A 17288-nucleotide genomic window follows, 5' to 3' on the forward strand; every position below is an offset into this window, starting at 1 on the left:
AGAACCAGGTCACCACCAGTCCGCGTCCGCTCTGCTGCTGTCTGCCATCGCCAACACCGCGCACAACCTCCTGGGCTGCTGCCGTTCTCTGTAACACTAGATGAAGGCTCTCGGACGAAATCAGACCTAGTCATCTTCCAATTCCAACTCACCGTCTTCGGCTTCGTCATAATCGCCGTCGCCACCGCTCAAGTAAGAGCACTATAAGTCGCCCCTTTTTCTTTGAATTTCAGTTCCTTCCCAAGTCCTCTAAGCATGTCTGCCATGGCTTCGTTTATTGCAATTGCCCCGTTGATTGTTCAAATTTTAGCATGCGCATGTTATATCATGATTGAATTTGAAATCCCTTGTACTTCTGATGATTTTGGGGCCAACCGTGGCTTCATTTGAGCAAAGAATTGCTGGAATTTTTCATGTTCGTTTACTGTTTGTTGAAATGCCCAAGTGGTCTAACAGCAGGCCGTAACAGGGCATTCGTTCAATGCTCATTGCTGCATTTTATCTTTCCCTATCCCTGTCTCAAGTTTTGGTTGATGAACTTGTAAATCTGATTAGCATATCAGGACTGCCTCTGAATTTCATAGCTTTCTTTCTAATAACTACACATTGTGAGATTTTTTTTTCCCCCGAAGGGTATGACATGCTCTGCCCTACAAAATGGGAGAAAGTATCACAAGTACTGCTGCATGCATATCTGCAGCCTTTGATGTGAACTATTACTTCTAGAAACAGGATTAGGACATGCCCAAATCCTGAAACTCTACCAATTTTTAGCAATTCATTTGCACACTGTAGTTCTTGAGTTTACATGCTTGATTCTAGAATATAGCATCAACAGCACAGGTGAGCCATAATGAAGAGATGAGATTCTTTGATAGGCACTATTAAAGGGAACAACTTTGTCTCTTTTTACAAAAGAATTGTTGCTTCATGGAAGAGCGGTTCATTGTATTAGTTAAACATATACCATTTTTTTCAGTCATGTCCCAAGCATTTGACTTTTGAATTTTAACCTGCCATTTGTTGGACAATATGATGAAAGTGTCACCTCTGCTTTGTAGCATAAAAACTAGGTGGTGAATGAGGAGCTATGGAACGAGGCGAAAACTTATGGTGACATCCAACTGATGCCATTTGTTGACTACTATAGCCTTATCACATGGAAGACTTTAGCTATATGCGTATTTGGGGTAATGTCCTGTCTCTTTAAAGCTCGTCGAAAGTTTCGAGTGCCTCTTTGACTTAAATCTTTTGAACAGACACAGGTTGTTTCAGCAAAATTTGTCATGAAGACAGACGATGATGCATTTGTTCGGGTGGATGAAATTTTGGCCTCCTTGAATAGGATTAATGTGAGCCGTGGTTTGCTTTATGGGCTCATTAATTCTGATTCACATCCTCATCGAAGTCCTGATAGCAAGTGGTACATTAGTCCTGAAGTAAGTTTGTCCTGAATGCATCTCATTCTGTGGTTAGTTTATTGTTAGGGCCTAATCCTTTTATCACTGAAAATCTATATCTGAGATTAGATATGCACATAATACTTTCTCATTCTGAAGTGAACATGTTCTTGTTAATAGAGATTAAGGAGTTTTGATGTGCACATAATATCCAATGTAAACTAGAAAGTTCTCTTAGAACTCTTGAACGTGGTTCAGTTGTACTCCACCACATTGGAGCTTTCTTGAAACAAAAAATATGGCGGATTGGGCTAAATGAATATATGCATTTGCTTAGTTGATCCTTTCTTTTGGTGGCGTTTTTGGTGTTTTGTGTGTTTTAGGGGGGGGGGGCAATGTAGATTTACATAGTAAAGCAAAGCCTATACTAGATACAAGTAGATCAGCAAAAACACTTCTGGGACAGGTCCCATTCCAGAGCTAATTTCCAAGGTTACTGTGTTAGTGGAATCTTCCACCAAGCTACTACCACATGTTGTATCTCATCCACAATTAATGGACCTCATAATACTGACAGCTGAAGTTGCCTAAGCTCTGAAGAAAATCTTTCAATAAATAATAAACTTTGCACCCCTAAATCAATTGTCATTCCATTTTTTAAGTGATCCACCCTAAAAAAAAAGTTGGTTTTTTAGCTTCCTGTTTCATCTGTGATCAAGAATAGTTAAAAGTTTGAGGTTCGGACATGCTCTTCATGAAAATGCATAATAATAATCACAACAATGTTGTTTGATTTATACTTTGGGTAACTTTCGAGATTTTATAGTTGTACAAAGTTTAATAGTGCCTTTATCAAGCTACGCTTTTATTCTTGGTCCACAAGAAAGATTCAATAGAGAAATAGATTAGTTGTATACTTTCGTAGTACGCAATTAACTGTCAATGGTTTGTTCTTGCTTACTATTCAATATATATAATTTCACTCTATTTTTGTGTTAAGCAATTTACTTAGATTGCTATAATTTCAAATTAGAGTGACATTAGTTTTTATAATATGGTGCCTATCTAGAAGTGTAGTTCCAGTTTTAACATCAGTGCTCATTGCTTCAATTTTGGTAACGTGTAGGTTCTAACACGATTCCCAAGAAGAAGAAGCCAGTCATTGCTGTGAAGATGGTTTTTGAATTGAAGACTACAAGGCCTATCGTGCTCATGTTTTGTTCTAGATGGGAATCGTGCTCATATTTTTGTATAGAACTTTACTACTCTCTATTGTGGATGGGAAATCACTAGTATTGTAACTGAATGGCTTATTTTGGATGGTGCATGGTTTATGACTCATTTGAGGCAACATTTATATATATATATATATGTATTTGGGTTGATCTTCTATTGGAAATGAATGTTGGTTTTCTTTTCGTATGTTGGCTTTTTTTTTTCTCCTTGGTACTCAATGAACATTTTGTGATTGTTGGCAGCTATGTTGCGTAATTAACATTAGCTTATTGCTTTTTACAAAAAATAAATGACAATAAAAAAGTTGTCACTGCCAACAAGTTTTACTAGTGACACTAGAAAGTCGTCACTTTTTATGGATGGAAAACAATGACAACAAAAGTCGTCACTGAACGGAAGCATAATGTGATAATTCCAAGGGTTGACTATGACAAGAATTTAGCCAGCTTAGTGACAATAAAAGTCGTCACACAATGTACAACAATGAGTGACGACAAGAGTCATCACAAAAGCGAAATCGTTTGTGACGACTTTCAAAAGTCGTCACATGGACCCCCTTTTGTGACATAGAACTAGTGACAGCTCTGTGACAGCAGTAAAAGTCGTCACTGACTTTTTTTGTGACGACTTCTGAATTTTTAGTGACGACTTTCGCCTGTCACAGAAACGCAATTTTCTTGTAGTGGATATTCCATCGATCCGATTCACATAATGTGGATATCCACATTAGCAGATCTAGATACGAATTACAAATGGTTGATATTATTTTTGTGGAGCGGATGAGCCTTTTGAGTCACAGATCGGATGTATGATCCAAGTTGTGATAAGTTGGATGTCAAGGACGGAGACATGGGATTGGGGTGTGGCAGCTGCTCCAGAACTTTTGAAAATCTATTTTTATGCATGGTTATTTATAATAAGTTAATAAAATCTCCCTATTGTGCTACCCTAATATAATTAATAGTATTCTTTTATGCTCCTTCCTTACTGAACTTTTACATAGCATACTAATTTCTAATATTCTAAATAAGGTAATATATCAATTGAAATACCAACCTCTAGTCTCATTGCTAAACTAAATTATGATATCCCTTAAATAGATGCAAAATATAAAAAAGAAAATACAATCAACATAAGAAAAATCAAAATATTATTGTAATTAATTGTAACGAACACCAACTCACAAAATATTATTATGACAAATACAAAAAGTCAGAGCATCACATTTTCAATTTTAACTATCAATCTCCAAACTCAGATTTTAATTTGTTAATTTTTATATTCTTTAGAAATTCCTCAATTATATTTTTGATCTCTAGTAATTCTTTGTTTAAGCAATCATTCTTAACCATTGATTATTTTTCCTAACATCTAACTTTAATGCAATATGGTATATGTGATTTTTTAATGTTATTTTACTGTAATATCCAGTCATAAGTTTCTATATACTTGTCTTGAATAGTAAAGTAAGTTTGTGGAAAAGAATTTACAAATTTGGATTCATTGTGAGGAACTACTCATGAAAGGAGATATTTTTAGATTGATAAGTAGGAATTTTGTCACATATTGATCAATTTGAGTGAGGAAAACAATAATAAATATATAGATAAGAATTCGAGACCTAGTAGCTGGCTTAATATTTTGGGTCACAACTAAGTTTCTATCTTATATATTGATTCTCTTTAGTGAATACTCTCAGATTTTTCTCCCCAACACGTTGGTATTCTGAAGTCGTGTTAAAGAATCTAGTGGACGCAAGCCTGCCTAATTATAGCAAATTCCAATATATACATATATATAAATATATAGCTTGTTTAACTAAGGTTGTGTTTGGATTGCATTTTTTAGGATTTTTTATAGAAAAATTACTGTAGCGATATGATGTACGTGAGAAAAAAAGATAATAAGAAAATATGATCACGAAAAACGACGCAATTTTTCGACAGAAAATGACTGTTCAAACAAGGCCTAAGGCTTCCGGTCTTGGCAGAGGTTAAGTTTAGGGGCCATTGGAATTTGGACCCTTTCGTGGTTCCGTACAATTGTTGATTGCCAAAGTGAAATTTCTATACGAAGTTATGAGATGTAGGTCAGGCAATTGATTTTTATGGGACCACATGCTAGCATTTTTCAAACTTGCATTAGTTAAGATGAGCGTGACTCCAAACTAGGCATGGTAATTCTAGAAACGACATGAAAATACAATTTGAACCTAATATGAATTTAGCAGGTGTAAATTTATTCTTCATGTTTGAGTTAAAATCAAGTTAGAGCCAAGTAACTTGCCAAGCAAATAGGTCCAAATCAAAGGTCAACCATAGGTTGACTCATTTGATCCATTTAATGTGTAAAATAAATAAATTGGGGGCATAAAGTAAAAAAAAAAAAAACTAACCAAGGTTATCAATTAGTATTATGAGAATGCAATCAAGAATATTAAGTGAAAACAAAAAATTTTATTTTATTTGTGAAAGTGTCGCAATTTTATTTTTGTTCATTTTTTTTTACAAAAAAGGAAAACCAAAAAGTTACTACAAGCAATATATACAAAATCTAGGATTGGGTTACAATTTTGTATATTTTTATGGAAACTCCATCATACAAATGCCCACCATGCTACTAACGTGAGAAGCCCACAAAAATTAAGCATGCAAGTAATTCAAATCGAGTTCGAGTAACCTGTAAAATTAACAAATTATATGCGGATCAAGGAAGTTGACCCATTTAATTTTTTGGGTCATGTTTGAGTTGACTTGTTGTTTAGGATAATTGAGCCTTAACTTGACCCGCCAACCCATGAGTCGACCTGATTATCATCCTTATATATTTTCTACAAAAGGAAATGAAAATCATCACCCTTATGTCCCTCTTTCCTTGACCTTCACGACCAAATTATCAAATTTCTGCTTTTTTTATAAATTAAAGATTTTAAATTCAAGATCTCTCATTTACAATTTTTTCAACCTTAACACTCAATCCAACCCCCCCCCCGGCCTATTTCTCTTTCCCCTTCTCCCCATTCTTTACCCAACACCCTCCTCGAAGTCTTGGTGTTCACTTACCTTCGCAACTACAAACGGTTGGTGTTTGCTAACCCCGCTCCCATCCTTGTGGCCCTCCGCCTTCATCCCTCCTCTCCATCTTCGTTAATATACTTGGGTAATTTGCTTCTTTTGCTCCCCTTTTTTTTCTTTTAGTGATTTTATGGGCTGATAAAATTGGATATACTTGTGTTATCTGTATTGTTGCTCTGTTAATCGTTTTTTCCCAGTTAAATTGGCAATATAATTATTTGCAGCATCAAGTCGTGTTGAAGAGTCTATTGGACCAAAGTTTGGACGTCGGAATGAGAGGTTTGAGGCAGTTGGCATGGAAAGGCTTCAAGGGTGGATGCAAAGTGAGAGAAGGTTTTGGGCCATAACACAACATAAGGGTGAATTGTGTCTTGGGCTCGAAATTTTCAATGAGGAACCCTGGCTCGTGGTCAAAAAAGGACAATGAGTCCAGCCATTTTAACATTTTCTTACACTTACATATTTTTGTAAATGTAGAATTATTAAAAAGTAAATAATATTGAAATTTATATTTGAGTTTTGTTGTGAAAGTTGGCATATTCATTATTTTGGTTTTGTCTTTGAGATTGTTACATCCATTAATATGTGTCAATTTTTTTCCACTATTGCCTACAACAATTGCATGCTATCTTTATTGCGGAATATATTTAGCATTTTAGGGAAAATTTTTTCTTTAATAACTAAAAATGTTTCGAGTATAACAAAAGATGTTTAGTATGTTGATTAGGTGTTTTAAACTTTAATAAGTGGGATAAGCTAGTATTTAGTTTCAATCCTACATTGTCAAACTTTTCTTTGCCGTTTTGTCTCCACACCTTTTCATACCAAATCCATAGTATTTGTTAGACATAGGTACCCTTAGCTTTTAAATATTAAATCAAAACTTTTTATAACAATTTCTTTTCTAAAGAAAAAAATTCACACCCCAATCTTTATGTAAGTTTTATATACAAATTCCCTTTTCTTGCTTATTTTTTTAAACCTTTTTTTACCACTTACACATAATCAAACGCTGAATATCAGTATGAAATAAATATGAATGCATATTCCACCTTGAAAAATGCTTAGATTTTGATTTTATGAAATTGAAATATGTAGATATTGCTATTTACATCGCTTTTAGTAATTGAAAATTCTTCGACTGCTAAATTAATTTTTAGATTATAAATAATAAATTAATATTCTTATGCAGTTGTCAAATATTTGAAGATATTATCTATCAAAAGTGCAAACATTAACCTTTTTGAATCAAAATTTCCTTATATAAGAGAGAAAGCCCAAAGTTTCTGAACCTTCTGGTCATTTGGTTCTTCCTATTGCCTTTGGCCCAGTAAGCTCTCTGTTTTCCAGCTTCTTCTTATTTTGAAGCTAAAGAACTAATTGACTTAGGTTATGTTTGACGCTTTTATTTGCGTGCTTGAGGAATCAGATTTACTGGGACAATTTTTTCCTTCTTCGTTTTCTCCTTTTTTTTTGTGAACTAGCAAAATAGTTTTCTTTTGGTACTTCCTTGTGTTTGATTTCTGCCAAATTACTCTATAAGTTGATCCTTTTATTTAATTTTTTTTTGGGGGAAAGTGAGTTGATCGTTTTATGATTTTGAGACTACTGTGCAGGAATTGCAGCCACTGCAACCCACTTTCTTTGCCTGGTTTTTGCCATTTAAGAGCCTCTATCTCTCTGGTGAAATTTTTCCTATAATTTTTTTCGAACTGAAAATTACTTTACCAAGATATATTTTGCACTGGGCATCACAAAATGTCTTTAAATGGTAGGTCTAGCTCTTAACTATAGCCAAATAATGAAGTGTTAGCAGCAACATTAACAGAAAAAAAAAAGTAGTTCTAGTTAGCTTGCAATTTCTTCAACCATAATAGAAATTATTTCTTATTATGGATAGAAGATACATGTTTCTTTTTTTTAATATGTTGTGGATCTATTTGTTTGTATTTTCCTTCTAATTGCTGTAAATTTCGGCCGTGCATATGGGTGGATACCTTTTTTTTCTTTGCTCAGGTTTTTGTAAAAGTTATAATTGACGAGATTTTTTTAATTGGGTTTCTATTTCATAGCATCACGAATAACATTCAACTTGGTATGATTTTTTTAAATTTGATTTTTTTTTACAATTATTACAAAATTTCAATTTGAAATAGATAAAAATTTGGTTCTACAGGCGATTCTTTGTGGGGTGGAAAATATGTGAGCCAACCAAATGTAGTACTACTTTTCTGAATTACATCCTTTTTTTTCTTTAACATGGACGGTGACTTTTTTCACCATTTTTTCTTGGCAATATTTAGAAGAAGCACTTTACTTTATTTTCTAGGTTTCCCTTGACAACCATAACTTATTTTTGAATCTCTAACGAATATTTATTTTCAGATGTTAAATATTAAATAGTACCTATGGCTTCACTTAGTCTAGTTAGGCCCACCTTTTGATAGATTAGAATATAAGTAGGAATGGTGTAGAAGTTGCCGATTGACAGAATAAAAGTCACTGTTTACCCCTTCGAGCTAGTTGGTAATCACATTTTAATCCCCAAAATAATGGATGATGTACTTTTTAACACTGTAAAAGAATCTAAAATTTGTTTCTTTCAATTTTTCCCTCAAAATGATTCCTGATGAACGGCAACTTCTGTAATCATTGGCAAAACCTATACAAATGGTCAAAGCAGCAAAAATCTGGAATTTTAGCTATAAACTCAACATTCTTTAACCAACATGTATAGCATAAACTACAACTTCAGAACTAAAACTCTACAGACAATTCCAATAAATAACCAGCAGCCCTTACTTCTTTCATTGATTTACTAATGATCCCCTAAGAACATGGCCTAATTTTGAGTAATAGAGTGTTAGATAGAGTTTACCCTAATTTCTAGAGATGCATCTCCTTAATTGATCCTATTTATTTTTTCTTTTGTTATTCCTTTATACCTCGTAGCACCTGAGCATTGTTTTTGGCCATGCATCACTGCAACATTGGCAGTTCAGTCATTAAATCACTTTGGTTAATGGTGTTGATAAATTAGTTAACATCTGATCTTAAGGAGGACAAGATTGTATATATTTTTCGTTCAAGGGGACAAAGTGTGATCATACACCCTACTCAAAAGGAACAAAATATTATTAACTCCTAATAAAACTAGAAATAAAAAGTCATAGGTTCGAGACTGGACAAATTGAAATATTATAAATTCTTCGGTGACTTCTTTTAGACGAATAAAAAATGTGCCTACCACAGTTATGAACAAAAGGTATGAATTTGCCACTTTTGTGCGGAATCTGAACAGCTTTCCAAACATATTCTTGATTACATTGAGTTGTCACGCGATTTGTTTTGTACATTTATATGTAGCAAGTGCTCAAATATTTTTGACATCTGTATGCATATTTCCGGTGTTTATTATAAAAAATCAATGGCAAGTTCGATACTTCCACTTTCCTACTCCTCCCCGATCAATCCCATACCCAATCAAGGCATGTAGTACTAGCAATATATGCCCGTATACATGAGCCGTATCTTATCCGCATCGTTGACTGTTTACCCTCCGACATGCATACAAAACGATTTGAATAATGCCACTAGAATATCTAATATAAATTCCGAAACAGGAAATCCAAGTTGTGATAAGTTCGATATTGCAGCTAGGCAGCGAAGGAAAGAAACACTGGGCACCAACACATTGATGAAATGGTAGTTATTGCCACTAGTGCTAAACTGGAGAAAGATGAGATATAAATCCACAACAAGCAAGTTCTCAGCTGCATTTTGTCTAGGAAAGCTCATGATGTGAGATTGGCAACCTTGGTGGAGGACATTTATCAATTAAGTTTGTTGTTTCAAATGTGCTCCTTTTGTTTAGTAAGAAAGGAATATAATCATATTAGTGTTAGAATTAGCTCATATGCCATAAGCATAATTGAAGATGAGGATGTTTAGATTCCTCATTGTCAAATAACACTGTGTTATGAACCAGAACAGAAGAGAGAAAAGAAACGAGAAAAGAGAGAAGAATAAGAAATGAGGAGGAAAGTTTATTCAATCCAAAAACTCCCTACATCTGAGAAATTATCTTCTATATATAGCTACGGTCAAAAGATTCTAGATCAGAAATATCATTCTAACAATGCTTATTTTGTCCTACGCATAACAGTGATTCAACAGACGCCTAACAGAATCGCAGCTAACTTCCTCACGTGCTTAGCCATCTGCCACGTCAGCCATGCAGCCATGCAGCTGCTCACGTTCTTCATCTTGCTTCTGCATGGAAATGATCCGCTGGCCTGCTACTGCATGGTCATGATGATCATGACAACACTCCCTCCTCGGAAAGAAATCCTATCCACTAGGATTGAACGAAAATTGGGGAACTGAGATTGAATGATTGAGGTATCCTCCCAAGTGGAATCCTCCGGAGTTAAGTTTAGCCATTTAACCAGGACTTGGGGCACTTTCTACCTTTTCCTAATCACCTCCCTAGTTGCTAGTATGCCTTCTGGTGCGATCTTGACTTGGCCATCTTCGGTCGTCAGGGGTAGATCTTGAGTAGGACTAACTCCTTTGGTAGAAGGCTTGAGCAAGGATACGTGGAAGACAGGATGAATGGTGGAACCCTCTGGTAAATCTAATTTATAAGCAGCATTGCCCATCTTCTGCACAATCTCGTAAGGACCATAGTACTTAGAGGATAGCTTCAGATTTCTCCTGAGAGCCACTGACGATTGCCGGTATGGTTGTAGTTTGAGGTAAACTGAGTCCCCAACATTAAAGCTTCTTTCTGTCCTTCCCTTGTCAGCAAACTGCTTCATTCTATTCTGTGCCTTTAAGAGATTGTCCCTGAGCATCTCATTCCACTTCACTCGATCACCTAACCATAAGTCCACTGCTGCTACTGGAGATTTTACAGCATCTAGGCCTAATTGTGCTGGAGGGTAACCATACAATGCTTGGAAGGGAGTCATGCATAGTGCTGTATGGTAGTTGGTATTATACCACCATTCTGCCGCAGCCAACCATTGTTTCCACTTATGGGGCTGCTGAAAACACAAGCACCTGAGGTATGTTTCAAGGCATCTGTTCAACCTTTCTGTCTGGCCATCCGTTTGTGGATGGTAAGCAGTAGAGAGCTGTAGCTCAACACCTAATTTGCTCATCAACTCTTGCCAGAAGGTACTTGTAAAAATTTTATCCCTGTCTGAAACAATACTGAGTGGCAGTCCATGTAACTTGTGCACATTTTCAAAGAATAAGGTGGCGACAGTAGAAGCTGTATATTTAGGATTTAGTGCCATGAAGTGCCCGTACTTAGTGAACCTGTCGATGACCACGAAAATGCCATCATACCCAACAGATTTAGGAAGTCGTTCCACAAAATCCATGGAGATGTGCTGCCATGCCTAGTTTGGAACTGGTAGTGGCTGTAGCAATCCGGGGTATTTACAGTTCTCAGGCTTATTCCTCTTACAACAATCACAGTTTTGTACCCACTCCTCAGTGTCCTTCTTCATGCCTGGCCAGAAAAAATGTTCTTTCAACCTCTGATAGGTCCCTAGATTCCCAGAATGGCCACCAATGGGGGATTCATGAAAACATGCTATCAGTTTCTCCCTCAGTTTCCCCACAGCTCCAATATAAATCCTTCCCTTATATCTTAATATTCCTCCCTTTAAAGAGTAATCAGAACAGGCATCTGGCTGCATGGCTAGTGCTCTCAAGAGTTCTGTAGCCTTCTCATCTCCTTTATACGTGTCTATGGCTTCCATCAGCCATGATGGCTTAGCCACAGAAATTGTATTCACAGCTCCTTCCATGTCGTCCTCACACCCCCTCCTAGATAAGGCATCTGCTACCAGATTCTTCTTTCCCTTTCTGTAATGTATCTCATAATCTAACCCTAGTAACCTGGTAAGCCATTTCTGTTGCAGAGGGGTGGAGATTTTCTGCTCTAGAAGGTACTTAAGGCTCTGATGGTCGGTCCTAATGATAAAATGAGAACCAAGAAGATAATGCTTGCACTTAGTTACAGCTGTGATCAAGGAGAGTAATTCCTTCTCAGAAATAGAAAGCCCTTGGTTCTTGGGTCCCAAAGCCTGGCTCAGGAATGCTTTTGGTCTCCCCCTTTGCATGAGCACTGCCCCTAAGGCCTTGTGACTGGCATCAGTCTCCAAAACAAAGTCCTCAGAGAAGTTTGGTAATGCCAACACTGGAGTGTTGCTCACCACCTGTTTAAGCTTCTGGAAGGCGACCTCCGCATCTTGGTTCCATACGAATCCATCCCTTTTGAGTAATTCTGTCAGAGGCTTGGTTATTAGTCCATACCCCTTCACAAAACGCCTGTAGTATCCAGTTAGTCCAAGGAAGCCCCTTAATGACTTTACTGACTTAGGAACGGGCCACTCCACCATGCACTTAATTTTTACAGGATCTGCCATCACTCCCTCACCACTGATGATATGACCAAGATACTCTACCTGGGACTGACCAAAAGTGCATTTGGAGAGGTTGGCAAACAAGGAGTGTTTCCTGAGGGTGTCCAGTACTATTTGAAGGTGATTGAGATGGGAATTTAGGTCAGGGCTAAATACAAGTATGTCGTCAAAAAAAACAAGGACAAAGTGTCTCAAATAAGGCTCAAAAACTGAGTTCATTAGGCTTTGGAAGGTGGCTGAGGCGTTGGTGAGGCCGAAAGGCATAACAGTGAACTCATAGAGTCCAAGGTATGTTCTAAATGCTGTCTTGTGCACATCATCAGGATGCATCCTGACTTGATGATAACCAGCCCTCAAATCGATTTTGGAAAAGAATTTTGCGCCAAATAATTCATCCAGCAAGTCATCAATGATAGGTATTACAAGGAGCTTGAAATTATTATGTTTCGTGCGAACATTGTTGAGGATCGTGAGGCAACCATGACCCGGTTTCTTAGTGGGTTGAGACCCGAGATAACCGAAGTGGTGGAGCTACAGACTTATGTGGATCTTCATGAGCTAGTGGACAAAGCTTCAAAGGTGGAACGCCGCCTCAAGAGAAGGGGTCCTACACGACCCACTAACATACTGGGTGGATCAAATTGGAGGTCTTATGGCCCTAGGAAAGAGGAGAAACCGACTACGGGAGTCTTCAGTGGAGCCCAACGAAATGAAGCCAAGGCCGAAGGCTTCAAAAGGGACCCTAAATTGGTGCATGATATTTCTAAGATCCGTAACCGTGAGACCAAATGCTTCAAATGCCAAGGGTTTGGTCACATTGCATCTTAGTGTCCAAACCGACGAACCATGCTCTTGCTTGACAATGGGGAGGTGGTTACGGATGACGAAGAGGATGACCATGAAGGAATGCCTTCTTTAGTGGAGAACGATGCAGATTCTAGTGAGGAACTACCAACAAATGAACAACTCAACTTGGTAGTTCGAAGGGTGCTAACTACGCAAGTTAAGGAGGAGGATGGACAACAAATGGAAAACATCTTTTACACACGTTGTCACATAAAAGGCAAGGTGTGTAGTCTCATTATTGACCCCGGGAGTTGCACAAATGTGGCAAATGTGACACTAGTAGAGAAGGCCGCCCTTTCACAATCAAATATCCTCACCCCTATAGGCTTCAGTGGTTGAATGACAGTGGAGATATGCGGGTCACGAAGCAAGTCGTGATCCCTTTCCGCATTGGTCGCTATGAGGATGAAGTCCTCTGTGATGTAGTGCCAATGCAAGCTACACATGTGCTATTGGGGAGACCATGGCAATATGACAAAAGAACTAGTCATGATGGTTTCACCAATAAGTACTCAATCATGCACGACAACAGGAAGGTTACACTTATTCCTCTCACTCCCAAACAAGTGCATGAGGACCAAATGCAGCTACATCAAGAAAGTGAAGAGCAAAGGATGATGAAAGGAGTCGAGAAGAGGGAAGGAAAAATGGCCTTAAATAAGTCGGCCCTATAGCAAAAAGTCGAGAGGAAGCAAAGCATGTTTGCAAAAGCTAGGGAAGTAAAAAGGGCTTTACTTTCTCACCAACCTTTGCTTATGTTAGTATGTAAAGAGGTAATGCTCGCTTCTAATGACTCTACTAACTCCTTACACCCTCGTATGCGATCATTGTTGCAGGAATTTGAAGATGTGTTTCCCGAGGAGATCCCAGACGGGCTACCCCCCATCCGTGGAATTGAACACCAAATAGACCTCGTTCCAGGTGCACCGTTGCCCAATAAAACAGCATATCGCATGAGTCCCGAAGAAACAAAGGAACTTCAAAGGCAAGTGGATGAATTACTCAAGAAAGGTTGGGCGCGTGAGAGCTTAAGTCCTTGTGCCATCCCCGTTATCTTGGTGCCAAAGAAGGATGGAAGCTCACGCATGTGTATAGATTGCAGAGCCATCAATTCGATAACGGTAAAGTATCGTCATCCTATACCTAGGTTAGATGACATGCTAGATGAACTAAATGGAGCTGTAATTTTCATGAAAATTGATTTAAAGAGTGGATACCACCAAATTCGAATGAAAGAGGGTGATGAATGGAAAACGGCCTTTAAGACTACTTATGGATTGTATGAATGGCTAGTCATGCCCTTTGGTCTATCTAATGCCCCTAGCACATTCATGAGGCTAATGAATCATGTGTTACGCCCTTTTCTTGGTAAATTTGTGGTAGTCTATTTTGATGATATCTTGGTCTATAGTCGCGATCTTAATGAGCATATGGAACATTTACGAGCTGTTTTAAATGCTTTATGCCAAGCCAGCTTGTTTGCTAATTTGAAAAAGTATTCCTTTTGCACTAATCATTGGTCTTCCTAGGATACGTCATTAGTGCACAGGGAATACAGGTAGATGAAAGCAAGGTGAAAGCCATTCAAGAGTGGCCTACACCAATGACGGTGAGCGAAGTAAGGAGCTTTCATGGATTAGCTAGCTTCTATCGGAGGTTTGTGCGAGACTTCAGCACAATTGCCGCCCCCTTGACTGCCGCAATCAAGAAGAATGTCGCTTTTCAATGGGGGGCCGACCAAGATAAGGCGTTTCAATTGCTTAAACACAGGCTCACACACACACCTGTACTTTCTTTACCTAGCTTCGATAGAATGTTTGTAATCGAATGTGATGCGTCAGGTATTGGCATTGGAGCTGTGTTAATGCAAGAAGGTAAGCTAATTGCTTATTTTAGCGAGAAATAGAGTGGAGCAGCCTTGAACTACTCCATCTACGACAAGGAGCTATACTCCCTCATTAGGGCTCTCGAGACATGGAAACATTATCTGAGAGCAAGGGAGTTCGTCATTCATACTAATCACGAGTCCCTTAAGCACTTGAAGTCACAATAAAAGGCATGCACGATGGATTGCTTTTGTTGAGACTTTTCCCTACGTGATCAAGTATAAGACAGGTAAAACCAACGTTGTAGCTGATGCTTTGTCACGCAGGTACTCCTTGCTTACCTTACTTGATACTAAGCTACTTGGTTTTGCAACCATCAGAGAGTTATATGCACGAGATCCAGACTTTCGTGAATGCTATGCACAATGCTTAAAATCTAAGCTGGGTCACTTCTTCATACATGATGGTTACTTGTTTCGAGCTGATAAACTTTGCATTCCTCAGTCCTCCATTCGATTATTGCTCGTTAACGAAGCACATTCAGGAGGTTTAATGGGACACTTTGGTGTTGCCAAGACTTTGGTTGTTTTGCAGGAACACTTCTATTGGCCAAAGATGAGAAGAGATGTGGAACGCGTGGTTAGCCGATGCATTGTGTGCCACAAAGCCAAGTCTAAGACTCAACCATTCGGTTTGTATACCCCCTTACCTATTCCTAAGACACCGTGGATCGATATTTCTATGGATTTTGTACTTGGTTTGCCTAGGTCTAGGAAAGGTCATGATAGCATCTTCGTTGTAGTTGACAGATTTTCTAAAATGGCTCACTTCATTGCTTGTCACAAAACGGGTGATGCATCTTATATTGCTGATTTGTTCTTCCGCGAAATAGTTAGATTACATGGCATGCCTAGGACCATTGTTTTAGACAGGGATGTTAAGTTTCTCAGCTATTTCTGGAAAACTTTGTAGGGCAAATTGGGTACTAAGCTGTTATTTTCTACTTCTAGTCACCCACAAACTGATGGTCAAACGGAGGTTATTAACAGAACATTATCCACCTTGTTGCGTGCCATCACTAAAAAGAATATCAAGTCTTGGGAGAAATGTCTTCCTTATGTCGAGTTTGCCTACAACCGGACTGTGCATAGTGCGACACACTTCTCACCTTTTGAAGTTGTGTATGGTTTTAATCCTTTAACCCCCTTGGATTTATCACCTTTGCCTTTGTCTGAGCGTGTGAACCTAGATGGGGAGAAAAAATGCCGATTTTGTGAAAGCACTTCATGACAAGGTACGACTCAACATTGAGCAACGTACGAGTCAATATAAGAAGCAGGCAAACAAAGGAAGGCGCCAGATGATCTTCGAACCGGGTGACTGGGTTTGGTTGCACCTTCGCAAGGAGAGGTTTCCCGTCCAACGGCACAATAAGCTACTCCCTCGAGGTGACGGTTCCTTCCAGGTTCTCGAACGTGTGAACCACAACGCTTACAAGTTGGACCTCCCAGGTGAGTATGGAGCTATAAGTGCTACATTCAATGTCACTGACCTTAGTCCCTTTCTCGTAGGTAACGAACTAGATTTGAGGGCAAATCCTCTTCAAGAGAGGGGGAATGATGTGAATGAAGAAACCGGTCAAACCATGCAAGTAGAACAAGTGAAAGTTCCCCTCGGCCCGATCACGCGAGCACGAGCCAAGCAAATGAAGGAAGCACTCCAACTTCTAGTCCAAGCTGTCCACGCGCAAGTTGAGAGGCCTAGGCCCATAGAAGGCCTTGCGTATGAGGAAGAAAGGCAAGTTACCTTGATAGAAGCTTCGCTCGATGAAGGAGACCTTGTCTAAAGGCCACGGCCAATAAGGCGTGGGCACGCTTATGTTTTCTGCCATTTAATTAAGTCGCCACAGCCGCGTCACTATAAGGCGTGGGCATGCTTTATAAGCACCTGCGTTCTGCCCAACTATTTCATCATATTTTAGTCTTTTTCCAATTCACATTAGGGTTTCTTATTGTAAGGCTATATATATTAGCCTAAGTTCCGTACTTTGAGATAGATTACGTTAATACAAAATTGAGAGTTCTCTCTTTGGCTTCTTGTAAACTTTTCTTGAAGTTCTTAGATTAAATCCCTAGGATCTTCGAGTTGACTTATCAATCTAGATTCGCACTAGATTGTGGCGTCTTCTACGCTATACCACGGTTCGTTAGCCACGTGATTAACGGGTCAAGGTTCCATCAACCCCAAACGTGTTCCGTCCCTCTAGATCCTGTGCGCTTGTCTCTTGCGGGTTTCATCACAAGTTAGCGACGTTCGTATCAACCAGTGTAACTAGAAGGAAAATTAAATGAGTTGAGAAATAAAGAACACATATATTAACCAGTATTACCCCCCAAGTCCGCTTCAGGAAGGGCTTATAGAGGGTGTATCTAAAGGTCAGCTATGTTTCTTAGTACTCCGGCCCAT

At 38.5% G+C, this 17288-nt stretch overlaps 1 protein-coding gene across 1 annotated transcript; it reads left to right on the top strand.

Annotated features, from left to right (window-relative positions):
- The first annotated feature begins 657 nt into the window (after nucleotides 1–657).
- LOC113766063 (beta-1,3-galactosyltransferase GALT1-like) lies at nucleotides 658–2764 on the top strand. Its single transcript, XM_027310288.1, has 5 exons — nucleotides 658–708; nucleotides 823–843; nucleotides 1074–1190; nucleotides 1260–1439; nucleotides 2527–2764. Exons 1-5 carry the CDS (start codon nucleotides 658–660, stop codon nucleotides 2569–2571), a joined length of 414 nt encoding a protein of 137 aa, XP_027166089.1. The 3' UTR covers nucleotides 2572–2764.
- The last annotated feature ends 14524 nt before the right edge of the window (nucleotides 2765–17288 follow it).

Source organism: Coffea eugenioides, chromosome 3 (assembly GCF_003713205.1).
Source record: "Coffea eugenioides isolate CCC68of chromosome 3, Ceug_1.0, whole genome shotgun sequence".
In the NCBI taxonomy this organism is placed as follows: domain Eukaryota; kingdom Viridiplantae; phylum Streptophyta; class Magnoliopsida; order Gentianales; family Rubiaceae; genus Coffea; species Coffea eugenioides.

Excerpts from the sequence above, each read along its gene's own strand:
- LOC113766063 (XM_027310288.1), top strand. The coding sequence starts at position 658 with ATGGGAGAAAGTATCACAAGTACTGCTGCATGCATATCTGCAGCCTTT. Across the intron at positions 844-1,073 it reads ATATAGCATCAACAGCACAG|GTGGTGAATGAGGAGCTATG; the intron begins GTGAGCCATAAT and ends CATAAAAACTAG. Across the intron at positions 1,440-2,526 it reads AGTGGTACATTAGTCCTGAA|GTTCTAACACGATTCCCAAG; the intron begins GTAAGTTTGTCC and ends GGTAACGTGTAG.